Genomic DNA, 25,521 nt, shown 5'->3' on the forward strand with positions numbered 1-25,521 from the left:
GTATTGTTAATGGGATAAGATTACGATAACATTAATTGTGAGTGGGATTAAATGTTTTATTTCATGAATAAACAATTGATGTAATACATACAATAAAATATATTGCTCCTTCACATTGTTAACTACTGCCACAAGAGACAGCATGCAGCCAAATTCTTCACAAGTCAACATTCTGATATCAAATACTTTTTCCCTCCACACCCAGGTGCCTGAGGGCAATTTTTTTGTGTTTTATTTGAACATATCTCAGGTTTGCTTTTACTTGTTGAATTTCATCTCCTCTGGTGAAGACATACATCTTACAAGAGTACAGAGAAGTAGGTGAACAAAATTATGTTTTTAAGCCTCTAAATAGAATGAATGTTTCTGTTAACTGGAGTTGGGTGTTTTGCTTTAGGTTTGCATTTATCTTGCATTAGTTTGGACTGCTTCTCTTCACAATATTTAAATAAGTGGCTCATACAAGGTATCGATTCTCGTTGGCCTGAGCTAAACTAATCGCTTCTGCTACATTCCTGCTGCTCTTTTCACCATAAGAGAATAATAAATCAACTAATTTTGTAGTATCAAATCATAAATATCTGTAAAATTCCACATGCATCTGGATTGTCATCATGTCATATTTCACACGACTGACTGACTTGGGGATCTTGAGTCGTATAAAATTCATTTAAAAATAAATGCAATAAATGGCATAAATGCAGTTTATTTAAAGTATTAACTAACTCAAAATAAAGAGGTGATGGTAATATGTGGAAAAGTGTATACTTTTACTGAAAATAGTTTCTGCAGAGCGTGCACTGAAAAATCTTGAAGTAGGTATTCTCAGTTTTTAAAAGCTTGTACTTCTCGATTCCTAGAGTTAATAGTGAGATCATAGCAGATTACCACAAATGATGTATAAACTGAAGCTGTAGTCTCCTGGTTTCATAGAACAATACAGCACAGTACAACCCCTTCAGCCCTTGATGTTGTGCCAATCTTTTACCCTACTCCAGGATCAAACTAACCTACGTAGCCTTCAGTTTACTATCATCTATAATGAAAGAAGGATGATTGGAATTTAATAGAAAACATCTGCATTTAAAAACTGATTAGAGGATTCCTAACCACTAAAATGCTTTAAGGAATACTAGCAAACGTATTTAGGTCTGAGATTAACTCTGATCATCCAACAGAAAAATCACAGCAGACCATTCAAGAGGCAGCAACTTATTCCCATCAATTCCATGGACACCTCAGAAGATGATTTTAGCCTCTTTTGCACAAGTGATCTGGACAGTTCATGGAATTTATTGGGGTCCTTCTATAAATTTGGAGATTGAAGCTCAATTGCTTTATCAAACCCTGAAGCAATCTTAAATCGAGGACTGAGTGGTGAAACCATCACAGACACTTTGCCAAGCCATAATGATGCCAAGCAGATTTGGAATCAGATGCGCTCCATAAAGGCAAGATGATGGTATTTCCTCTTGTTTCCTGGAGGGCCAGGGAGACAGCTCTACACTCCCCACACTGCCCACCCCCAAAACAAAACCATCTTGGATTCTCTTCACTCCAGGTTTCTCTGTCTTCCTCAAACTAAGTCATAGGGCTTGATGAGGTTTGTTAGATTATTGTGAACCTGGCTAGTTGTGCAGGTATCAGTTGGAATCTCTACCTCTCTTTAAAATGTTCTTTGCTTTTACAAGCACAACTTGTTCTGATCATAGGTCACAGAATCCCTTCAGTGTGGAAACATGCCGTTCAGCCCATCAATTCCATTCTGACCCTCCAAGGACAAAACTAACCCACTAACTTATACTATCCCTGTAATCATGTACTTCCCATGGCTAACCCATCTACAGGGCAATTTAATACAGGCAATCTAACCTGCACATCTTTGAACTGTGGAAGGAAACTGGAACACCCAGAGGAAATCCACACTGACATGGACAGAAGTTCGGCTCCTCAAGATCCAAAAGTTAGCCTATTATACCTACAGTACTAACCCAGATTCCTTGTACTAGAGGCAGAATATAAGATCATTTGCATTGCACAGGTTTCTCCATTACACACAGCCAAGCTGTGTTTATTCAAGTCATGCACAGTAATTAGAGTTTAAATGGCTTTTGGCGATAGCATGAAAAAAAATCACATTATAGTAGTTGGTGAGTAATATTATCTGTTTCAGAACAGGTATCACGATTTATGATTGCACAAAAAAGGATGATGCTACAGATTTTCGCAATCCTTGGTGAGTATGGCAAAAATCTCACAATGTTTGGTAATAGTTTTATCCACATTTAGACAACAGATCATCAGTATATGTGGTGCTGCATGTTTAAATCACTGTGTTGAAGTGATGATTGAATTTTTTCCTTTTTCTTCTCCTAAGCCTGAGTAAGGACACTGCCCTTACCTTCACAAATATAATCCAGAAGGTTCTCAGTGTGATTGCCAATGCATGCTGATTTCGCAGGGCATAAATGGGGCAGCAGTTTGGTAACAAGAATTGACCTCAATACTTCAGGATATAGAGCAGTAAAATTAGCCAAGGTTCCCGTACCTGATGACAATCCAACAAATCTGTTAATGGGTATCATGTGACTGGGAGGTAAGTATGGAATCAGCAGGCAGGACAGGAACAGTAATCCAATTTTCAGTGCATGACCACTCCCTCCACCCTGGCTGCTGAAATAAAATCATGTTCCACCAAAATGATCTTGGCAGGATATCTGGAAATGCTTCAATTCAATTAAATAGACTGCAAAGCAGAGTGAAAGGAAAATATCAAAGAGTAAAACATTTACAGGAGTACAACAACAAGCTTCATGTTGCCATCATGAAATCCTAAACAATGTGAAAGAACTTAAATGGAAATTAGCTCAACAAAGGTTTTTTTTTAAATTATTATATATAAGTAACTACTTATTCTTGGACTATTTCGACATAAATTAATCTGTGAAGAAGGTGTGATATATACCTGCCTAATTATATTAACATTTCACCACAGATATATCAACCATGATTTTATTGTTTAATCAGGTCAGAACTTGCTAAGACTAAAATCAATCATTACAGCAACTGTCATTTCTTCCTGAATTACAGATGTGCAATATTTTTCTTACCCAGCAGCACAATAATGTCTCAGAAAGAAAGAATTATCAGTAACAAAAGAAGGTAAGTTGGGAATCTACTGCCAATGCTGCAATCTCTTCCACACAAGGAGAGGGACACACTGGTTGGTGGAATAGTATCGCTGGGAAATACGCATGAATATTCCTGTAATAATCTGGTCAGTTCTTAAGGATTTCTTTCAGTGTTTCTACATCAGTGAGCTGGATTTTCACATTTTGAGGCAGGGAGCAGGGGAGTTGGAAAGTTTCCAGGCTCAATGCACCCATCAGAGAAGAAATTGTTTGCAAAGACAGGATTCTTGTTCTATAGGAGCAGGAGGTAACCAGATATGGGCTCACTTCACCAGAAAGAGATCGGAGTCAGCCACGAGGGAGGTCAAATGCCAAGTTAAGCTGTTTAAAAGGCCTGTCTCTGTAGTCTGGAACTTCATCCCAGGTGCAATAAGTCAATGAGAGATAGAACAGTGGTCTAGCCACATACCCTACACATTTCCCATACCAACTCATGTCACTGCACCCATTCATAGCCCCTGATACTTTCAATGCCAAACTATTGCACTCCCATGTCCATTCACCCAGTATGCACTCTATAAAAATTCAGTGAAATCTATAGTATTGACAGTATATGTGAAAGAGCTTTTTGTTTTGAAAAATAAAAGCAATTTATTCAAAGGAATTGCTTTTATTACAAACTACATGCAAGTATCAAAATTATCCATGTCATTTAAGGTATCAGTATTAGAAACCTCTCTTCTGCAAATACACATTGCAAAATTGAGAAGGCCTGCGAGAAAATGCTGTCAATCAAGCAGCATTTTCTTTAAAGTGCAGAGAAATTGGTACCTCGGGATTCAGTCAAGATTCTTGTATCTGACCACAGCAGCTGTAACCTTTTGTCTCACTGGGACCTCTCCATGTAGAAAAAAAACTTGGAGATTTCAGTAATCTAGCAATCTTAAATTCCACAGTAACCAACCCAGGTGGGTGGTCAGGCAGAACGTACAGCAGATTACATGGGCTCTCTTAATTCCTTTATTTATCTTGCATTAAAGAAATGGTTCAAACCATAATCTTACAACATAGCATTCATAATAATTGGATACCAACAGGTTGGACTGAAAAGTTTTGAAATAACCTGGATGTGACAGAAGTTTACAAGTTTCCCACTTTGGTTAACTAATATACAAGACTTCAAGACAGTAGCAACATAAAACAAAAATTTTTAGCTCAGAAATTTAACATTAGACTTTATTGGTAGCTAGTTTATAAACACCCAGACATGCAACATTGGCTGCAAGAATAGGTAAGTTGAAGATTAATATCGACAGCACTCAGAGACATTCTGTGCTGAGGAAATTGAATTGGACATTCCAAACAAAAAGAGAAATAAATATTCTAGTTTTTATATAAACAATGACCATCCGGTTTGGGCAACAGCAGTGACATAGCACCTTCAAATTAGTAAAACCTTGTAAGCAGCTTCATAAAAACAAAGCACTACAAAACTAAATTTAATACCAAGGCATTAAAGAAAACAGAAGAAGGAGAGATGACCGAACCTGATCAAGAAGAGAGGTTGTAATGACATGACAGAGTTAAAAGAGATAATTGATTCAGAAGGAAATTCAAGAGTTTACAACCTAAGCAACTTATAGGCATGCCACTAACGATTGAGTGAAGAAGGTCAGCAATGTAGAAAAAGTCAGATTAGGCAAAGTGCAGAGATGTCAGTGGTAGTAGGCCTGAGAGAGCTTAGAGAGACAGGGAAGAGCAAAGCTATTGGAGTCACTGAATTATGGGGGTGGTAGTGTGAGTTAGGGGTCAAATTTTACATAGAAATAACAACAGCCATCATCATGTGCACAAAATTTCCATGCAAATCAAACAACTTGTGGCATCTGCACACAGCATCTAAATATAGAAATCTGACAGTGGTTATCCAGCATACAACATTCTTTCATAAATACCTCAAAAATAACAACTGCCAAAGGATTCACCAGTCAAACACATCAATAAGCTTGAGATTGCTGCACTCACTTTACAAATATTAGCGCTTTTCCATTTCAGTATCAGCCTTTGAATAGTGTAATGAATCTCAATTCCTATCAAACAACTTGTGTTGCTGAAAATTAATTTCCACAAGTGTAGCATTTTATTTATTCTTCAAAAGCAAAGTGACATTTTTTTTTTGCCTGAGTCTCATCTCTCTTAATCCTTTTTATTTCCCCTCCATTTGGTTTTCTGTGCCTCATTTGATAATGAATTCAGCAACTGAGAAGTTTATGCTGCTTGTTTACAATTCTTCAAATTGATTGGATGGGAGACAATTTGCTTCTTGCCTTGTTTACATGGATCTCGGACAGCCAGGAGAAGACACTGCTGTCTTATATATTTGACTGACTAGAAATTTTGCAGCACAGAAACGCATTGTAAAAATAAAATTATAACAAACTTCCCAGCTGATAGTAAAGTCCAGCTTAATTTTGAAGAACCAATGCATCCTAATCTGAGATTTTATTTTTGGTTTTGCTCGGGGGTCAGGCATTTTCTAAGTAGCTGCTTGTCTGTATTTGCTCTATAGAGGTTACAATAATCCTTAAAATGAATTTGCCTTGTGGAGATCATATCTTCTATGGTGCTGATAAAGAAAGTGCAGACTTCTTTTTAAAGTTCATGGTTCTGATTGATGCATAGCGTCACTAGTTATGTCCGCTCCCATTCTGGGGGAAAAAAATTAAAACTTACAGTGGTTATCTTACTGCCCCACCCATAATTCCCTGCTCTCAGGCTAAACAAGCAACTGGAACCAGCAGAAAAGTCATCTTAAGATGCCAGCCCACTTAATATGTCTAAACATGATTTAAAAAATCAACACTGAGTGATGTCTGGGGCTCTAGTTTACTGAATGTTCATGAAAATCCTTCCAACTCGTTACAGGAGTCTTATGTTAGTCCTACATTTATTGCATTTGTTTGCTGATGAATTGCAGTGTTCTGAACATGCTGAGCCATGTTGAAGAGAATTGATACCAATGGACTGCTTCCCAAGGCATTCCTTAACTTGGTGAAGCATGCCCATTAGACTTATACTGCCTGTGACTCACAATTCATTTTGTCCTGAAGGTTTCTTTTTTTCAATACTTTTTAAGCTTGCTAACACATCAGATGGGGATTTTAACTACCAAAGTGAGGGATTTGAGTTGAATGGGATGTAAAAATCTGAGACCCATTCATTTCAAGTTTTAACCAAGGTGGGCTGGGAAGTTGACAATTAAACTTTGCAGGAGTTGTTGCTGTAATTCAAATAACTATAATAAGGCTGTGTGCTTCAGAAATAACCAGCACTTTAAATCTGACCCTATTTCACACTCCACACGTCCACTTTCTCTAATACCATAGCTGTCAAGCCTCATGCCCTTATGCCATAGCCGCCAAGCTGCTGTTACAGTTGTTTGCAACATCTTCCCTCACTCACTCTCATGCACCTTAATCTCTAAAACCACTAACCCTGCATACCCCCTGGGCTGCCTACTCACTCAGTCAGGAGGCCTGCACTAGAAATATCAACTGTGCCACCCATGTTCATTGCCCATAATATCTGCTTCTTTCTCGTTCCAGGACAAAGACAACCCACATCAGGGCTGAAAGAGTCAGGAGGGCAGTTTGCTGACTGAGGTGTGATTTCCCCACCCCTTCTGTGGAGAGCATCCTGATTTCTGATTACCCTAAGCCTTTGACAGCCATTTGCAAGCCCCTGGACTGGTACCAGAGACTGCCCTTGATTTAATGTGCTGGGATGCCCTGAGTAAAGGATATCTCTCTTGACTTGACTAAGGAATGTTGACAACCATGACCGATTTCCTGGCTTTGTGCCTGTACTAACTGATTACAGTAATACATCAGTACTGTGAAACGGGTGTGTCTGGCTGAGGCAGAGTGTTATGAGCATCCAGGCAGGCTCAGCATATGGCAGTAAGCAAACAGGCCAGAGACTAAGCCTAGTCCATTCAATGAGCTGAGTGTGTGTGTGTCACTGAGTGCACAGTGCCCTTGGAGCAGCGTTAACTATGATAGTTATCAGTGCAGCCTGAGGTGCAGTATTGAAGTACAGATGCATTCTGCAAGTGGATCAGAGGCGGGTCATGATAGTTTTTAAGGAGCTGGCACATGTTGGCTGCGAATGTCAGATGTGGAGCATGTATGTCTGGTGCCCATGGAGTGCACCTGGCATGTTGGTACTTGGTGCCCAACAAAGAAGCCCTTTGGAGCAAGCAGCAAGTTGATGTTCTGACTTCCAAGTTGACACTGAACTTGTTTGGCATGTTTGGTTCAAGAGGACACTCAGTACTAATGAAGCAAATTGTGCCATTAACAAGCTATGATTCCCTTGATTGGCAACTTGTTGTTGCCTAGCGAGGAATTCACTTTACCTGTTGGCAAATGCATAAAATATGGTCTGGATTTATCAACTTTTAGTCTTTTATGTTTGTCCAATATTTTTTCTCTATTGATATCAATTACATGGAAGTTCCTCACTCTTATTAGTCCCTTAGTTACACTCAATTTCTGAGTCGAAAAGTTTACTGTGAAGGTGAGCTGAATTAGATAAAAGATAGCAAGGCTGTCTATTCTTGTCTATTTTGAGCAATGTTAAAGTACGCTACTTTGTATTTCCAAAGATAATCACGCTTCCACATTCCCAAACAATTTTTCTAAAGTTTACTATTTCATTTCACTTTTCTCCTCTTTTTAATATCCCCATAACTTCTATACTTTGGACAACAGTTTTACATTTCTGTGAAAGGTCTGAAAAAGGTCAGAAAAACTAATTGTCATTTATAATCCCTGTTACAACCAGGTAAGGATAGGGTCAAAGTCTGCTCTCTTTCCACTAAACAAAAAAACCGAAATAACCATGAATGCTGGAATTCAGAAGCAAAAGCAAAAACAGAAATTGCAGGAAAAGCTCAGCAGGTCTGGCAACATCCGTGGAGAGAAATCAGAACAGACTCTCCATGAAAGGGTCACTGGACCCAAAGCATTAGCTCTGATTTATCTCCACAGATGCTGCCAGACCTGTTGAGTTTTTTCCAGTAATTTCTGTTTTTTTCTCCGTTCTTTTCTCTTTTCCCTTTCTTCATTTAACCGCAAGAGAGTTTTTGTTTGAAAAAGTTATACTTACTAATTCAGTGAGACTTAGTTGTTTAGAGGGTTTAAGGATCTCATTCTCCATCTTACTCAGGATCATTTGAAGCTTAACACTCTACTAGAAGTATGCTCCTGTAATGTAAATGAATGGTTTACAATTAGCCAAGACTCTCATGTGTCTGAGGAATGTAACGTTTGTACTTAATAGTTGGCTATAGTAAATGTTCTTTTTTGGATTCCTTAATACCATAACATCAATGTCAAGTTTCTTATGTTATTGGAAGATAACATAAGTATGGCCACATTAGGTAAAATTTCCTGCAGAAGATAAACTCACAGCCTGGTACCCACAGTGGCCATCTGTAATTTTGGTGGTAGATATTGGAAAACTAAATAGGATAACAACTCGGGATGGCAGAGAATTCAGACAAGAGATAGTTTCTCGCTGTTTGCATTATCAGCTTCTGTGAGTATAGTCAGTTGGACAGATCTGTGTACATAAGGAATTAACTACCAAGAAAACAGGGCTAATTTATTTTTGATTAGAATGCATGTTCTTTCAAGACAAAAGAAATATTTAATGCTGCCTTAATTAAACAAAAACCTAAAAATAGGCTGAAGTGTAATCTTGAGCTGGAATGCAAAAGCAGTGCAGTATAGTACAAAACACTGGAATGCTCAATGGGACAATGAACAGCAAGGCAGAGACAAGAGCAACGCAGAAACTGAAAGGAAAATTGGAAAAACCTGGAAATTGAATGCAAATGTAGTGCAGGCATTCTTCAGACATGAAATTGCCAGTGGCACTGCACAGGCAGTAAAAACTTCCATTTCCAGTTGCACATCAATATGTCAAAGATGCAGACTTCCTGCTGCAATGCGGGTGCGACTGGTATGCCCACATTTCTCTTGTAACTTAGTGGATTCACTCATGATCAATGAGCTAGCTTAAATCAGGGTCCTGGTTCTCCCAGTCATTAGTCTTTAATGGTCCTTTTTCAACTGTTGAATACTCAAGTTATTGTTAGAATGGTGTTATTAGTGATGCAGGAGGTGTGGGCACTTCAAGGAATGGTTGGTTTTGCAGACTTCTTCCTTTGTTCCAATGGGGTTTAATATGGATTGTACAGTTAATGTAAATTATGTGGCCATCTTGATTGTGCTGAAGTTATTTTAAATTTATGTTTTTTTTTAAAACATCTGTATTTCAACAATTCATTTCAAGTTTCCAGCCAGTGGATAAGGATCATTATTTGATAGAAATTGGTCTTTGTGACATTCATGGCCTAATGTCTCTCAATCATTTTCGTGCCTATCTTTTTTGACTATAATTGAACTGACTGGTGTGCGTCTATTTAAAATTAAAACGTGCATTCTAAAAGAAAACTGGAGTCTCGCTGTCTTATGCAACCATACAGATTCATGATGCTTTTTCTGTAGCATTTGAAAAAATTACAGATCAGATCATTCATGCTGATTGGCTCTTCTGATCTCCAGACAGTCAGAGATTGGATTTACCCTGAAATGTGTGCCCCAGGATCTGACTGTACATTCATTGCCTGAAGAATGTGGAGATCTCTTTGTACAAACTGCCCAATTCTGGGATTTTGAGTAGAGGAATTCAGAGAGTTCTGACTTAGTTGGCTTGAATAATTAGCCAGGAAAATTTAGTGGAATTAAAAACTGCTTTAACTCCTGACTAACTAGAACATTAAACAACTTAGCTGTAATCTGATGATGATTACTGTACTGCTCTTGAGAGTCATGGGCTATTATAGTTTACCTGCTTTTGGCTCTCACCTATGTTCTGTCTCAGTGAGGTTAAGTGGAACATTAACATACTTTTCATTGATTTCAATGTTAAACATTTCCAAATCCGGGAGAGCACAAGCCAGATGCAGATAAAGTTTCTTTCCTCTGCCCTGAACATTATACTTTGATTTTTTTTTGGCTTTCATAATACTGACTTCTATTCAAAGAATTTCTTTGGCTCAGTAAAACGGCCCAGTGCATTTCAAACAAGGAAAACCTCACACAATTTGACACCAAGCCACATAAAGAAATATGACTGAAGAGGTAGATTTTAAGGGACATTATCAAGGAGGAAATAGAGGTAGAAAGGCAATTCTGGAGTTTAGCACCTTGGAGAGTGGAGGGAGATAGAATTTCATAGAATGCCTGCCGTGTGGGAACAGGCCATTTGGCCCAACTGGTCCACACTGACCCTCCGAAGAGTAACCCACCCAGATTCATGCCCCCACATTTACCCCTGACTAATGCACCTAACCCACACATCCATGAACATTATGGGCAATTTAGCATGGCCCTACCTAACCTGCACATCTTTGGATTGTGGGAGAATACCCGCACAGACACAGGGACAACGTGTAAACTCCACACAGACAGTCACCCAAAGCTGGAATTGAACCCAGGTTCCTGGTGCTGTGAGGCAGCAGTGCTAACTACTGAGCCACCGTGCTAATTACTGAGGGATCACCCTCAGGGATGAGCAAGCGACCAAAGATAGAGCAGCACAAGGATTTTAGACAGTTGTAAGGCTGGACAAAATTGCAGTAATTACAAACGTAGAGTAAGGCTAGACTGTGGAGGGAATTGAAAATGGGGATAGAAATCTAAACATTAACCACCAAACACAGATTGGTATGAGTTACTGCACCAATCTATTTTTTTTTATTTCCCCAGACATCTTGATTAATAACTGTCTTACAATGAGAATTAACAGTACATGTGTTTTATCAAAAGTTTTATGATGTCTTTACAGTGTTGCTAAAGGTTGTCTCTGGTCAAGGGGATTGCACTGCTGGTTCTTGTTACCCACCTCTTGGAGACCTGCTTGTGGGCCGTAGCAGTCAGCTATCTGCTTCCTCAACCTGTGGTCTGAATAGGCCAGAAAAATATTGTATCCTCAGTCACTTACAGGTCAGTTCATACTTTTAAAAACATTAATTTTAAAGTTAATCTGTACATTACCATTCAACTTTAGCCCACAATCATACAGTGAGTAATAAATAAATTAATGAAGTTTGACACAAAGGTGGGTTACCACCAACTTCTTAAGGTTAATTAGGAATGGGCAAGAAATGGGGACTTTGTTATCAATATCTGCATCCCATGAACAAATAATATAAATAGTATGGATACAGAAAGCTTAGATTTAACCATGACATATTCCCAGTTTGGCTGAGGATTCTTAAATGAAACTTATTCTGTAAAATATCACAATTAATGTACCTGATTAGGTGCATCCACAGGTAATTTTTAGATTTGAGAATGGATTAATTGCTGAGGAGGACATCCAGAAGCACTATCACGACCATTGCAGATTTGACTTGGATTTGTCTCAGCAATTCTATTGAGATAAAATATTGACAATCTGTGTGAGTGGCAATTAATCACAGAATCCCTACAGTGTGGAAACAGGCCTTTTGGCCCAACAAGTCCACACCAACCTCCAAAGAGTAACCCACCCAAACCCATTCTCCCTACTCTATATTTACTCCTGACTAATGCACCTAACCTACACATCCCTGACCACTATGGGACAACTTAGCATGGCCAATTCACCTAACCTGCACATCTTCGGACTGTGAGAGGAAACTGGAGCACCTGAAGGAAACCCACGCAGACACAAGGAGAATGTGCAAACTCCACATAGACAGTCACCCAAGACTGGAATCAAACATGAGTCTCTGGTGCTGTGAGGCAGCAGTGCTAACCACTGAGCCACCATGTCACCAGGGGTTGGTTGAAATGAACCAAGGCCCCAAGGTATCCTTCCACATTCCACAGAAATTTACTTGTACCTCTACAAATGTCATCTACTGCATCCATTGCACCTAATGTAGTCTTCTCTACATCATGGAGACAGGATGCCTGCTTGTGGATCATTTCACAGAACATCTCTGGGACACCCACACCCAACAACCCCACCAGCCCATGGCTGAACACTTCAACTCCCTCTCCCACTCTGTCAAAGACCTGCAGATCCTGGGCCTCCTCCATCTCCAAACCATTACCACCCAATGCCTGGAGGAAAAATGCCTCATTTTCCATCTTCGGACCTAGCAACCACAGGGGATAAATGTGGATTTCAACAGCTTCCTCATTTCCCCTCCCCTCACATTATCCCAGTCACAAGCCTTCAACTCAGCACCGCCCTCCTGACCTGTCATCACTCCTCCCTCAGATCTATCACCTTCTCCCTCATCTTCATCCACCTATCGCTTTCTCAGCTACCTTCCTGCCAACCCCACCCCCCCTTCCATTTATCTCTCAGCCCCTAACCCACAAGCCTCATTCCTGATGAAGAGCTTATGCCCGAAATGTTGACTCTGCTGCTCCTTGAATGCTGCCTGACCTGCTGTGCTTTTCCTGCATCACACTCTCACCTCTGATCTCCAACATCTGCTGTCCTCACTTTCTCCTAGAGATGTAGAATAACATCTCTGAACAGATTCATTAGAAATATCTTGTACCAGGTTCTTACAAAGACAGAAATTATTGGAGAAACTCAGTGGGTCTGACGGCATCTGAAATTGAACTTCCAGAGGAAGTGGTAGATACAGGTACAGTTACAACATTTAAAAGACATTTAGATAAATGCGTGAATAAGAAATGTTCGAAGGGATATGGGCCAACCGCAGACAGGGGGGACTAGTTTAGTTTGGGATTATGGTTGACATTGCCTGGTTGGACTGAAGGATCTATTTCTGTGCTGTATGAGTCTATGACTCTGTGATTCTATGAGATGGGTATTGGCTGATCTTTATCCATTACTTTGTCCAACTGTTCTTCTCTCTCTTTGGCTCTAGCCCCACTTACTGTTTACTGCTAACTCCCTTCCCCTGCCTGCCCCCACTCTATCTTCTGCACAAAACACAACATTTTCCTAGTTACCATCAGTTCCCAAGAAGGTCACTGGATCTAAAATGTTAACTCTGATTTCTCACCACTGACGCTACCAGACCTGCTGAGATTTTCCAGTAGTTTCTGGTTATGTATGTGAATTTAAGATTTTTTTAAAGTTGTAATATCTAATTATTGAAAGAATGCAAAAAAACAGAGTGGAACAAGGCCATCATATGTTCTGATTAAATTGTACAAAGGACTTGGTTTAAACAGTTGCCAAATTTCACTCGCTCCGATACACCATCAGATTATTTCAGAGCCATGAGATGTGGGCAATCAGTGCTGAATTGTAACCCTGGTCTGCATGCAGAGAATGGATATAAACAGTCCATTATTTCTCTCAGTATCAGCTTTAAACTCTAGTGTGATGCATTTCTAGAGGTAGCATGGAGTCGGAACTTTCCTTTGTAGCAAAATCAATCTATTCCTTTGAGATCCGTACCAATCCGAATTCATATCCCAATGCAGTTTTATTTCCTCACTGAGTGGTTGTCACATCACACTGAATGGTTATACAGAGAAAAACTCAGAAGATTATTTATGTGTGGGTAACATAATTTTTTTCGACTTTGACCAATATAATTTAATGTTTTTATTCATTCCCGGGATGAGGGTGTCACTGGCCTGGCCAACATTTATTGCCCATCCCTAATTGCCCAGAGGGCAGTTAAGAGTCAACCACAAGTAGGCCAGACCAGGTAAGGATTGCAGTCTCCTTCTCTAAAGGACATTAATGAACCAGATGGTTTTTTCCTGACCATTGCCAATGGTTTCACCGTCATCATTAAACTCTTAATTCCAGATTTTTTTTATTGAATACAAATTCCACCATCTGCCATGTGGGATTCAAACCCACATCCCCAGAACATTACCTGGGCCTTCGGATTAACAATCAGCAATAATATCACAAGGCCATCGCCTCCCCTCTTGAAACACATTAAAAAGGTGGTTGGGTTCACAATGAAGTACTGTGTGTGCCCTTTGATAAACTTCCTGCAACCTGATCTACTAAAGCAAACAATTCAAATAAACATGACAAAATGAATTGCTGTCTTTGCCTACAAAATGGAAGAATGCTCTGTCCAGGCAAGTTCACAAAATTGCTCAACATTGAAGTAAAATTAAAGAATGAGGGTGTCTTAGAAAGAATACATGTTTTTCTCTACATGTCAATGTAAGACATTGTATTAAAAGAGCTTGAGAAGTGCTTTATGGAGGTCTTTCAGAAGAGGAGGGATTGCCATAACCTGTCATTAATGGTGCATTGTTCGAAGCTGCATAACAAATTCCTGAATGCATGTTCAATTTAGTGTGAAAGATGTTTGCACTGTGGTGTCAAATGGGTTTTTAATTGTTGTGTACAAGTTAGTTCATGTTTCATTAATCATGCACTAGGGACTCCTGGGCAGACAAGCGCCTGACAAGCCAGGATATGCTACAAACTTGCATGAAAACACATTCGGAGAAAAGTCTGAAATCTGTATTGTCACAACATCATTATTTCCTGCAAAGCTGAAGAACATTTCATTTCAATTACTATGAGTTAATTGATAGTTTGACTGTGGAGACTGTAAGCAAACAATGGAGAAAAAACAAAACCAATGTTGCTAGCAAAGCTCAGCAGGTCTGGCAGCATTTGTGAAGAGAAATCGGAGCTGAGGAAGGGTCACCAAATCCAAAATGTTAACTCTGATTTCTCTTCACAGATGCTGCCAGACCTACTAGGCTTTTCCAGCAACTTCTGTTTTTGTTTCTGATTTACAGCATCTGCAGTTCTTTCTGTTTTTAACAGAAAAAGAAATGTTGATCACTTGGTAAGAGTGAATAGGCAGAAAAGTTATGGTAATTCATTTGTGAATCCATGGTGATGTTTATAAATTCTCCTTCAGCATTAATATACTGGATTCCCCCAGTGCCTGTTATTTCAATGTTTATTTAAATTCATTGCTCTGAGCATGATAAACATCTTTTATACTTTAAAACAGATTGTAAAACGAGAATTAATGACAATGCTCAGTGTCTCTATTTTGTAGTGAATAATTAAGATAAGCTGCCTGAAGGCTTGTTTGTCTGCATGATATTCATTCAGATTCAAGTCTCGTTAAGTAGGATCATTTTGTTTAATTACTAGTTGGCAAAAGATCAGTAAAGCTGTCCAATCCATTTTCACTTAAATTATGTGTTTTCATTTATAATCAGAATAATTCATACTTTGTGGATAAATAATTTCTTTTCCATTATCAGCTTTAAAATTATCTATTTTTTTAACAATGAGATGTATATTTCATCTTTTGGTGGCTTATAAACATCTCAAAGTGGTTAAACCAAATGTATAAGAGTTGTTTAGATGATTGGTGGCAATGATCCTTTGATACAAAGTTACTAGGGCAAAGTCAATGTCCTGAAGTCCAAATTAGATTAGATTACTTACAGTGTGGAAACAGGCCCTTTGGCCCAACAGGTCCACACAGACCCTCCGAAGAGCAACCCACCCAGACTCATTCCCCTACATTTACCCCTTCACCTAACACTATGGGAAATTTAGCATGGCCAATTCACCTGACCTGCACATTTTTGGACTGTGGAAGGAAACCGGAGCACCTGGAGGAAACCCACGCAGACACGGGCAGAATGTGCAAACTCCACACAGACAGTTGCCTGAGGCAGGAATTGAACCTGGGTCTCTGGCGCTGTGAGGCAGCAGTGCTAACTGCTGTGCCACCATGCCGCCCATAAATGTCTTGTGTATAACTGTAAGTGGGGTAGGATTGTGACAAAAGCAAGGAGGATAAAAATCTGCCAATTTACTGCTGGTAATTTGCTGATTCTGATTTTTGGAAGAACAACAAACCAAGTTTCTGTACTCTCATTGATATCACATGCTAAGAGAGGTCAATTAACATTGTCAGGGGGATTCACTGTCATTTCTGTATCAACAAGCATTATTAATGCAACATCCCAACGTTTTTTACAGAAGGAAAGAATTAGCAGCTTTGATAACAATAAACAACAGAACAACCTTGATTATACAAATGATGCAGACGGAGAGCATTTTGTTTGGATAACTGATTGTTCGGATAACAGATAACGTTTTTATGGGACCTTGAGATCTTGTTTGGATAATCCGAAATTCAGATAAATAAGGTTGTTCTTGTATTAATCAACTTTCCAATTGATATGTCCGTTTAGTGTATGTAAATGAGACATGTCATGCTGAAGAATCTTCTGTTTCCATTAAATAGGATGAACAGAAGTGTTTTACTTGTGATTCAAGATTACCTTACAACCATATCAGCTCTACCAACAGCCATCGCATTGAAAATGTGATCACTGCTTTTGAACCAGATCGGAAAAGGAAATGGTGGCAGTCTAAAAACGGTAGGTTAGTGGAAAAGGTTGGTAAATAAGATATAGGAACTGGCGAAGGTCATTTCGTCATTTGAGCCTAACTTATTGTTCAACAAGATCATAGCTGATCCTCTATCTCAATTCCACTTTCCTGTACTATACGCATATCTCTTAACATAAGTTAGCAAAACTTGACTGACGTCAGTCTTAAATTTACACCACAATTCAGTATCCACAGCTCAGGTAGAGAGTCTAAAAATTTAAATCCCTTTGATTTAAGGGAATTCTCCTCATCTCATTGGCTAATTCCTTATCCTGAGACTGTGATCCTGTGTTCAGGTCAGAATTGAATTCCAAATCTTTTTTGCAACATATGGGAGATAATGGAGCATAGGGTGTTCCATTAAAGATTCACCACTGCACCTTTATCCCAGTGCATTCATTGAAACAAGCATCACCACAATGCTGCTGCTATACGTTGCTTCTCATTGATGTTTACTTTCTAAGCAGGACAGTTGTCCACATTATACCTTTTTGTAGCCATTACACCTTTTAAGTACACTTCAGCTCAGCTCCTACCAAGAATATTAATCGTGGAATCTACAGCATTGAGAGAGGCTAGTTAACCCATTGTAGCCACACAGGCTATTTGCAAAAGCTATCTAATAAATCTTATATTCCTGCTCTTTCCCTATATAACCCTGTTCTTTATTTTCCATTTCAAGTGGATGTACAGATTCTCTTTAAATAATCAAGCACATTGGATGCTGCCCAGAATTAAATAATACTCAATAATTTCACATCAATTTACAGACTAATCACAATTTCACTCACAGGAGTCATTACTATGTAGTGAACTTATTTGCACTGGTGCTTTTCTCAGGATAGTATTAGCAAGGGATAGAATATATCCTAATCTTTTCATTCATGTTAGAATACAAACAGCCTCATGCATATTAAATCTGAGCCTTTGTCCTTTTAGCATATAAGATAATATCTGCATTACTTATTAAAACAAAATATTAAGTTTATTAAGATAATGACTTTGTATTATAATGTACGACAGGGGACAGCAGTCAGCACTCTATATTACATATTTTCTGACTTTTATTCGTGTTGAAATGCCAATTATTAATAAAAAGCAAAGATAATAAGATGAAAGAGATTATAATAATGTAGAGTTATGTCACAAGCAAGCAAAAACAATTCAGCATCAACAGAAATTCAAATGCACACTTTTCCAGTTTGTCTGTTTGTGTTAAAACTGGCTTACAATAGCAAGGTAGTTATGTTATCAGAGACTGGTAATCATCGATTGTGGGTTCAAGCCCTGGTGTGCAAGTTTGAGAATTTCAGTTTAGTTTATTAAAAAAAACTAATATTGGTGGCAGATTTTGCCCATAAAACCTCAAATAGATCAAGCTAGGGAAGTGATTGCTGGGCCCCTTGCTGAGATATTTGTATCATCAATAGTCACAGGTGAGGTGCTGGAAGATTGGAGGTTGGCAACTGTGGTGCCACTGTTTAAGAAGGGTGGTAAGGACAAGCCAGGGGATTATAGACCAATGAGCCTGACATCGGTGGTGGGCATATTGTTGGAGGGAATCCTGAGGAACAGGATGTACATGTATTTGGAAAGGCAAGGACTGATTAGGGATAGTCAACATAGTTTTTTGTGTGGGAAATCATGTCTCACAAACTTAATTGAGTTTTTTGAAGAAGTAACAAAGAAGATTAATGAGGGCAGAGTGGTAGATGTGATCAATATGGACTTCAGTAAGGTGTTCAACAAGGTTCCCCATGGGAGACTGGTGAGCAAGGTTAGGTTTCATGGAATACAGAGAGAACTTGCCATTTGGAAACAGGCCTGGCTCAAATGTAGAAGACAGTGGGTGGTGGTGGAGGGTTGTTTTTCAGACTGGAGGCCTATGACCAGTGGAGTGCCACAAGGATTGTTGCTGGGTCCACTACTTTTCATCATTTATATAAATGATTTGGATGTGAGCATAAGAGATGTAGTTAGTAAGTTTGCAGATGACACCAAAATTGGAGGTGAAGTGGACAGTGAAGAAGGTTACCTCAGATTACAACGGGATCTTGATCAGATGGGCCAGTGGGCTGAGAAGTGGCAGGTGGAGTTTAATTTAGATAAATGTGAGGTGCTGCAATTTGGGAAAGCAAATCTTAGCAGGATTTGTACACTTAATGGTAATGTCCTAGGGAGTGTTGCTAAACAAACAGACCTTGGGGTGTAGGTTCATAGCTCCTTGAAAGTGGAGTTGCAGGTAGATAGGATAGTGAAGAAAGCATTTGGTATGCTTTCTTTTATTGGTCAAAGTATTGAGTGCAGGAGTTGGGAGGTATGTTGTGGCTGTACAGGACATTGGTTTAGGCCATTATTGGAATATTGCATGCAATTCTGGTGTCCTTCCTATCAGAAAGATGTTGTGAAACTTGAAAGGGTTCAGAAAAGATTTACAAGGATGTTGCCAGTTTTGGAGGATTTGAGGTTGAGGAAGAGGTTGATAGGCTAGGGCTGTTTTCCCTGGACCATCAGAGATTGAGGCATGACCTTATACAGGTTTATAAAATCATGAGGGGCATGGATAGGATAAACAGACAAAGCCTTTTTTGGGGGGTGGGGGTGTCCAGAAGTAGAGGGCATAGGTTTAGGGTGAGAGGGGGAAGATATAAAAGGGACCTAAGCGGCAACATTTTCACTCAGAGGGTGGTACGTGTATGGAATGAGCTGCCAGAGGATGTGGTGGAGGCTGGTACAATTGCAACATTTAAAAGGCATCTGGATGGGTATATGAATGGGAAGGGTTTGGAGGGATATGGGCCGGGTGCTGGCAGGTGGGACTAGATTGGGTTGGGATATCTGGTTGGCATAACCTAGTGGCCAATGAAAGTATTCTGATATTTAAAACTCCAACACCAGTAGCGAAGGGAGCAGGCACGCAGGCAGAACTCTTCTCTTTCTTCTTTGTTTGTTTAGTCTCCACCATCTTTAGTGCAGGTAGTTGACACTTGAAGTGCAGAACCTGTGACAGCCTAATGCAGTAGGATTATCAGACTCTCCTGTTCCTACTGCTTGAATGTAGCTGCTTCACATTCAAATGGAAAGTGAAACACTGTAGTGCAGTGGCTCTGATTGATGACAGCTGCTCCTGCCTTTTAACTGATCTGAGGACAGCCAGGCCCGGAGTTGGTAGTTTATAGGAAGCCTACTTAGCCCAAAACCAGGTTAGATTAGAACTGCAGCTTAGAATAATGTGCACTTCTCGTATTAACTTCTTTTGGCAGGGAGCAGCACTCCAGTCCATGATTGAAGAGTTTGAAACAGTTGTATACAAGTGGAGAGCTTAGAATGAAGTAAATTCCACATGGTTCAGTTTTCACTTGTCTACAATTACTCTCCATACTGCTCTCCACTGCTTTTTATCTTAAACTGTGGTCCTCTTACATCCCCGGCTATCCATGACATCACTTCCATGGATTGTCCTGGAACATGTTCAACCTGAGTTGGCAACCCTACCCTTGTCTAAGGAGTGAATAGTTAGATCTAGCCCACTTATGTTAGCAGCTTCCAGTCTTGTTTGGAATCAGAACTGATTATAGTGTTTCATAACTGAATTGGAGACCTTCTATAATGCTGCTAACATCATTCGACTTACAAGCAGCCCCATGTTGTGAGTAAAAAATTCATGTTTACATCACATTCTTGCAGATTTGGGAAATCCAGTCCACTGCTTGGACCAGGGTTTCAATCTCCTGGATCAACAACTTCAAATAAGGGTGTAGGGAGATCTTGGGCAAAATGGTGTCAATATGTACTGAGAGGAGAGAAAGAGAGATGAGAGAAGGGAACCGTCATGAAGTATGAGGGGAAAATGCAATCAATTAATGTGCTATTATGAAGAAGGTGAAGAGACAAATGCGAGGGTTGCCTCTAGATTAACTGGGTGAACTGGAAAGGAATCAAAGAAAAGTGATCTGATTAAATCAGAGAGGGGAGGGGAAATACAGAAAAAAATGTCAGAGTATAAAGATTAATCTTCTGTTAAAATAACAGGCAGAGGAATGCCATACAAACATGTTAAGCATTTAATCAATATTGTAGCTGACAGTAATTCCCTACTTTATTAATCTTGTTTATACAGATTGGCAATCTGTAACTTGTCATGTTTTCTGAATTACAATGAACTTCTTTGTTGCTGTAGGTGTGCACCATGTCAGCATTCGGCTGGATCTGGAAATCCTTTTTCAATTCAGTCACCTTTTCCTTTCCTTCAAGGTAATATTTTCAAATTATCGTGCCAGCTCCTATTCAAGTAGAAGCCATGACTAACAACAGGCAAACATGTTAATTGAGTTTTATCTTTATCTCCACCAGTCTTCCTTCAATAGGTTTCTTTTTGCATGAATACTCCCCACCCCCAATATTTATCAAGAGACGAGAACATCAGTTGCAACTTCTTTAAAAGCCCTCGAGTGATATAAAGCTGTCCTGTATTCTGTATGTTTGAGCAGAAATCCATCCTATGACATGGTCACAAGGCCAAGGTGGTTTGTTCTTGCAGCCATGAGGACGGTTTGTGACATTTTGTCACCATTCTTGTTGAATTTCTCCACGATGCAAATGATTCTTCATCGATGCCACACTGTTTCAGGAGTTCATCAACAACAGAGTGAAAGCACAGGTGAGGAGGCCATCGCACTCACTGACATATCATAGCTCAAAGACTGTGGCCTCCTCAGTCAGTCATCTAACAGGGCTTGGTCTTCACACTGAGTGTAGTTTGTCCCTAACTTAGTGCAAGGTTATGCATAAAATAAACCACCAGAAGGTTTGTGAATTTTTTTTGTTAAGAGGGAGTGAAGGGTGCTCACATCCAAGTCCTTATAGGCAATTCTCTTTTATTATTGAGGTCAGTATGAGAAACAGGTAGCAAAAGAAACTCCAAGCATCATTGTATTATATTGTGCCCTTCAGATGCTAACCTAAGACTGACGCCTATGGTATAAAGAGACAAAGAGTGTTTTGTTGTTGCATCACACTTGAGACGGTAGAACTGGCAGTGAATGTTGTATTGATCATGGAGACTGCCGGATAAAAGGTGAAGGTAAAGAGATCCCCATCATGTTTTGGGGAAGGAAAACAAAGGGGTGAAAACAGGAGTGCGGCAAACAGAAGACATGGATCCTACTAACTGCAGTGAAGGAAAACCGTCACTGGGGAAAAAGGGAAGGCATTTCAAAAACGTGGGAGAAGATAGTGACATTGTTGGTCTAGTTGTAAAGCAGATGGTGAAACTGGACGAATGGAATAGAGCCCTCCCCGGAAACAGATTGTGAGTGAGTGCAGTCAAGATAAATGTTAATGCATTTATAATGAATATCAGTCAATGGGCTAAGGCCAATAAATGGAGGCAGAGAATTGGAAGAAGTAAGTGAAGTGTTGGAAATGGGCCATGCAAAGATGGGGGAAGGGTGGAAACTGGGATAAAAGCTGATGACACTTTCTACTCGGCAAGCGCAGGAAGTGATGCAGTCATCAATGTATGTAGAAAGGAGGTTAGGAAGTAAGACAAGAACTCTATATATTTCTTGAAAAGACTGGCAACACTAGGACACTGCTGATGTGCATCACAGCACTTTTTATTTAAGATTAAAGAGGTGAGTGAAATAAGATTTCTTAGTGTGAGAACAGGTTCAGACAGCAAAGGAAGGCCGTGGTGGATAGGGATCTGTTGGAATTCTATTTAAAGTAGCAGAGAAAACCCTCTGAAAGTCACAGCAGGGATGAACATGTAGAGAACATGTAAGCCAATAATAAAGTGACTAACCCAGATGGAAATCCCGGCCATGCACTCAGATCCTGCATGGACCAGCTGGTGGGAGTATTTACGGACATTTTTAATGTTTCTTTACTACAATCTGAAGTCCCCACCTGCTTCAAAAAGACCACCATCATCCCAGTGCCAAAGAAAATTGTGCAGCATACCTCAATGATTACCGCCCAGTGGTTATGACCTCCATCATTATGAAGTGCTTCGAGAGGTTGGTCATAGCTCACATCCAGCCTCCCTGACTGCCTTGATCCTTTGCAAGTTATCTACCGGTGCAACAGATCCATAGCTGACACCATCTCCCTGACCCTACACTCATCCTTGGAACATCTGGACAACAAGGACACCTACACCAGGCTCCTACTTATTGACTGCAGCTCCACTTTCAACATCACAATTTCAAACAAATACATCTCCAAACTCTGGGACCTAGGTATCTGCACCCCTCTCTGTAACTGGATTCTAAACTTCCTGATGCATAGACAACAGTTGGTAAGGATACGTGACAACACCTCCTCCACGATAATCCTCAACCTCAGTGCCTCACAAGGCAGTGTAATCAGCCCCTACTAAACTCCTTATACACTCACCACTGTGTGGCTAAATTCCATACCACTTAATTTATGGCTTTGCTGAGAACACCGCCATTGTAAGTTGGTGGCATTAGGTAAAGACAACAACCTCTTCATCAAGGTCAGCAAAATGATGGAGTTGGTCATTGACTTCAGGAAGCGGAGTGGAGGACTCCTGTCTGCATCAATAGTGCTGAGGTGGAGGTGCTCGAAAGTTCCTGGGAGTGATGACCGCCAACAATCTGTCCTGGTCCACCCACTTTGACACTACGGTCAAGAAAGTACAACTATGCTTCTACTTCTTCAGGAGGCTAAGGAAATTTGCCATGCTCATAAACACTCTTACAAATCTTTATAGTTGCACTATTGAAGGCATCCTGCCTGGATGTAACCAGCGTGGATGGCAGCTGCTCTTCCCAAGACCACAAGAAAGGTCAGAGAGTTGTGAACACAGCCCAGTCCATCACGCAAGCAAGTGTATCCATCCATTGACTTCATCTATTCTTGGGAAGGCAACCAACTTTATCAAAGACTCCTCCCACCCTAGTTACACTCTTTTCCACCCTCTTCCATCAGGCAGAAGATATAAATATTTATACACATGTTAAAACAGGTTCAAGAACAACTTTGTCCCTGCTGTTATCAAACGTTTGTACAGACCTCTCAAATGTTAATGTTGATCTCTCTCTGGACCTTCTCAGCAGCTGTAACACTATATCTTGCACTCTGTTCTGTTACCCTGATGCACTTGTACAGTACGATCTGCCTGTAGAGCCCATAAGACATAATTTTCACTGTTCCTTAGTACACGTGACAGCAATAAATCAAATCCAATCAAATCAAAAAACAAGCTCAAGCCAAGGAACTAGATCTGTCAAAGTGGCAGAAAGTGTTGAAAGATTCATGTAGCAGTTGAGAAGACACTGAACAAGTGAAGATAAATTCGAGTCCAGTTGATAAAAAGTCATTTCCATGAGGCAAGAATAGATCAAAACAATGGCTTCACCTCACATGGACCTTGGGGATGAAGTCAAACAGGCTGTGAGCATTTGCAGGCAGTGGAGGAATGATGTCCAAAAAACAAGAGATCATTGGTAGACTATGGAAACAATGGCTTGATGTTTAGAGCTGAGGTTCCGTGGCAAGTAGGAAGGGGTTTCAGAGAAGGAGATTTCAACTTCTGTTAGCAAATTAACAACTGTCAACAACTAGAGTTGAATTCACCAAACAGCACATCCACTGTTGTAAATCAGTCAGACAAAAGAAGACTCCAGGTTCAGAGGCTACGAAATAAGATGATGTTAGAAGCAAGGTACTAGCATGGATAGAGGATTGCCTAAGTGGCAGATGGCAGAGAAGATGGCAACCAGTGACTAATGGATTTCCACAGGGGTCTGTGTTGGAACCACAACTATTCGCATTCTGTATTAACGATGTTGACGAAGGAACTGAGGACATTGTTACTCGGTTTGCAGATGACACAAAGAGGTAGAGGAACAGGTAGTATTGAGGTGCTGGGGAGGCTGAAGAAGGACAGTGGGCAAAGAAGGGGCAGATAGAATACAACATGGGAAAATATAAGGTTATGAACTTTGGTAGGAAAAATAGAGGCATAGACTATTTTCTAAATAGGGAAAGGCTTTGGAAATCTGAAAGCCAAAGGAACTGAAGAGTGCAAGTTCAGAATTCTCTTAAGGTTAATGTGTGGGTTAAGAGGGCAGTACAATGAGTCAAGTTGAACATCCTCTAACACAGAAGATTCTAATCAGCCTACTCTTTCCTCATCTAGACATTCCGCCCAGCTGCAATGTTGGTTGAGAGATCCTCAGATTTTGGTCAAACATGGAGAGTGTTGCGATATTTTGCCTATGATTGTGCATCCGCCTTCCCGAATATTCCCCGTGGACCTGGACAGAGAGTGGATGATGTAATCTGTGATTCAAAGTATTCTGACCTTGAACCTTCAACAGGTGGAGAGGTATGATGTCGAAATTAATTTCTTTACTACATTTTCAGTACGAATATTAGCATGCATAAGAGTGGATACCATCTTAGCATTCCATTGAATAGCTGTCAACCTGTCCACCAGCCAGAAAGCTGGGAGCAGCTCCACCTTGGTCAGTTCTGGAAGCCCCATCTCAATTGCCTGGCAGTCACACCATTAACTGCCTGCAGTTGAGGCTGCCGTCACTTTAAGAGCATAGAACCTGTGTTTAAGAGCTGCCAGTCAATCAGAGGGAAGGCAGCTCTTCAATCTCAGTAGCCCAGCTGGGAGTGCTGGCCACTGATGGTACTGCCAACAACCCAGAGCTGTTACAATGCTGTAAGCATGGAGAGCAGGGCATGTGCTATGTCATTAGTGAGAAAAGGGAAGCATTTTGAAGGTGTGGTGTAGCCTTCCATGGGTCATAGGGTGCTGTATCCGTGGTGCCTCCATCAACTCTCGCAGTCTATAAGCAGACCACCAGCTTTTATTGATCAGCCTGTCTGTGTGGCATAGGGTATTTTGGAAATAGTTGAAACTTTATTGCTGGAACAGCACAGCAGGTCAGGC

General features: G+C 40.1%; 1 protein-coding gene across 2 annotated transcripts in view; it reads left to right on the top strand.

Moving 5' to 3' along the window:
* Positions 1–251: 251 nt before the first annotated feature.
* lamb4 (laminin, beta 4) overlaps positions 252–25,521 on the top strand; it is a 120,739-nt gene continuing 95,469 nt past the window's right edge. The window contains exons 1-6 of one of the 2 annotated variants that reach the window (XM_043713613.1): positions 252–317; positions 2,174–2,236; positions 11,049–11,206; positions 16,438–16,573; positions 20,767–20,840; positions 24,757–24,945. In XM_043713613.1, coding sequence (XP_043569548.1) covers positions 2,191–2,236; positions 11,049–11,206; positions 16,438–16,573; positions 20,767–20,840; positions 24,757–24,945 — 603 coding nt within the window. In that variant the 5' untranslated portion in view covers positions 252–317; positions 2,174–2,190. The remainder of the gene's footprint in view (positions 318–2,173; positions 2,237–11,048; positions 11,207–16,437; positions 16,574–20,766; positions 20,841–24,756; positions 24,946–25,521) is intronic. The other variant, XM_043713614.1, reaches the window with a different exon arrangement.

The sequence above is a fragment of the Chiloscyllium plagiosum genome, chromosome 23 (genome assembly GCF_004010195.1).
Source record: "Chiloscyllium plagiosum isolate BGI_BamShark_2017 chromosome 23, ASM401019v2, whole genome shotgun sequence".
Taxonomy (NCBI): Eukaryota; Metazoa; Chordata; class Chondrichthyes; order Orectolobiformes; family Hemiscylliidae; genus Chiloscyllium; species Chiloscyllium plagiosum.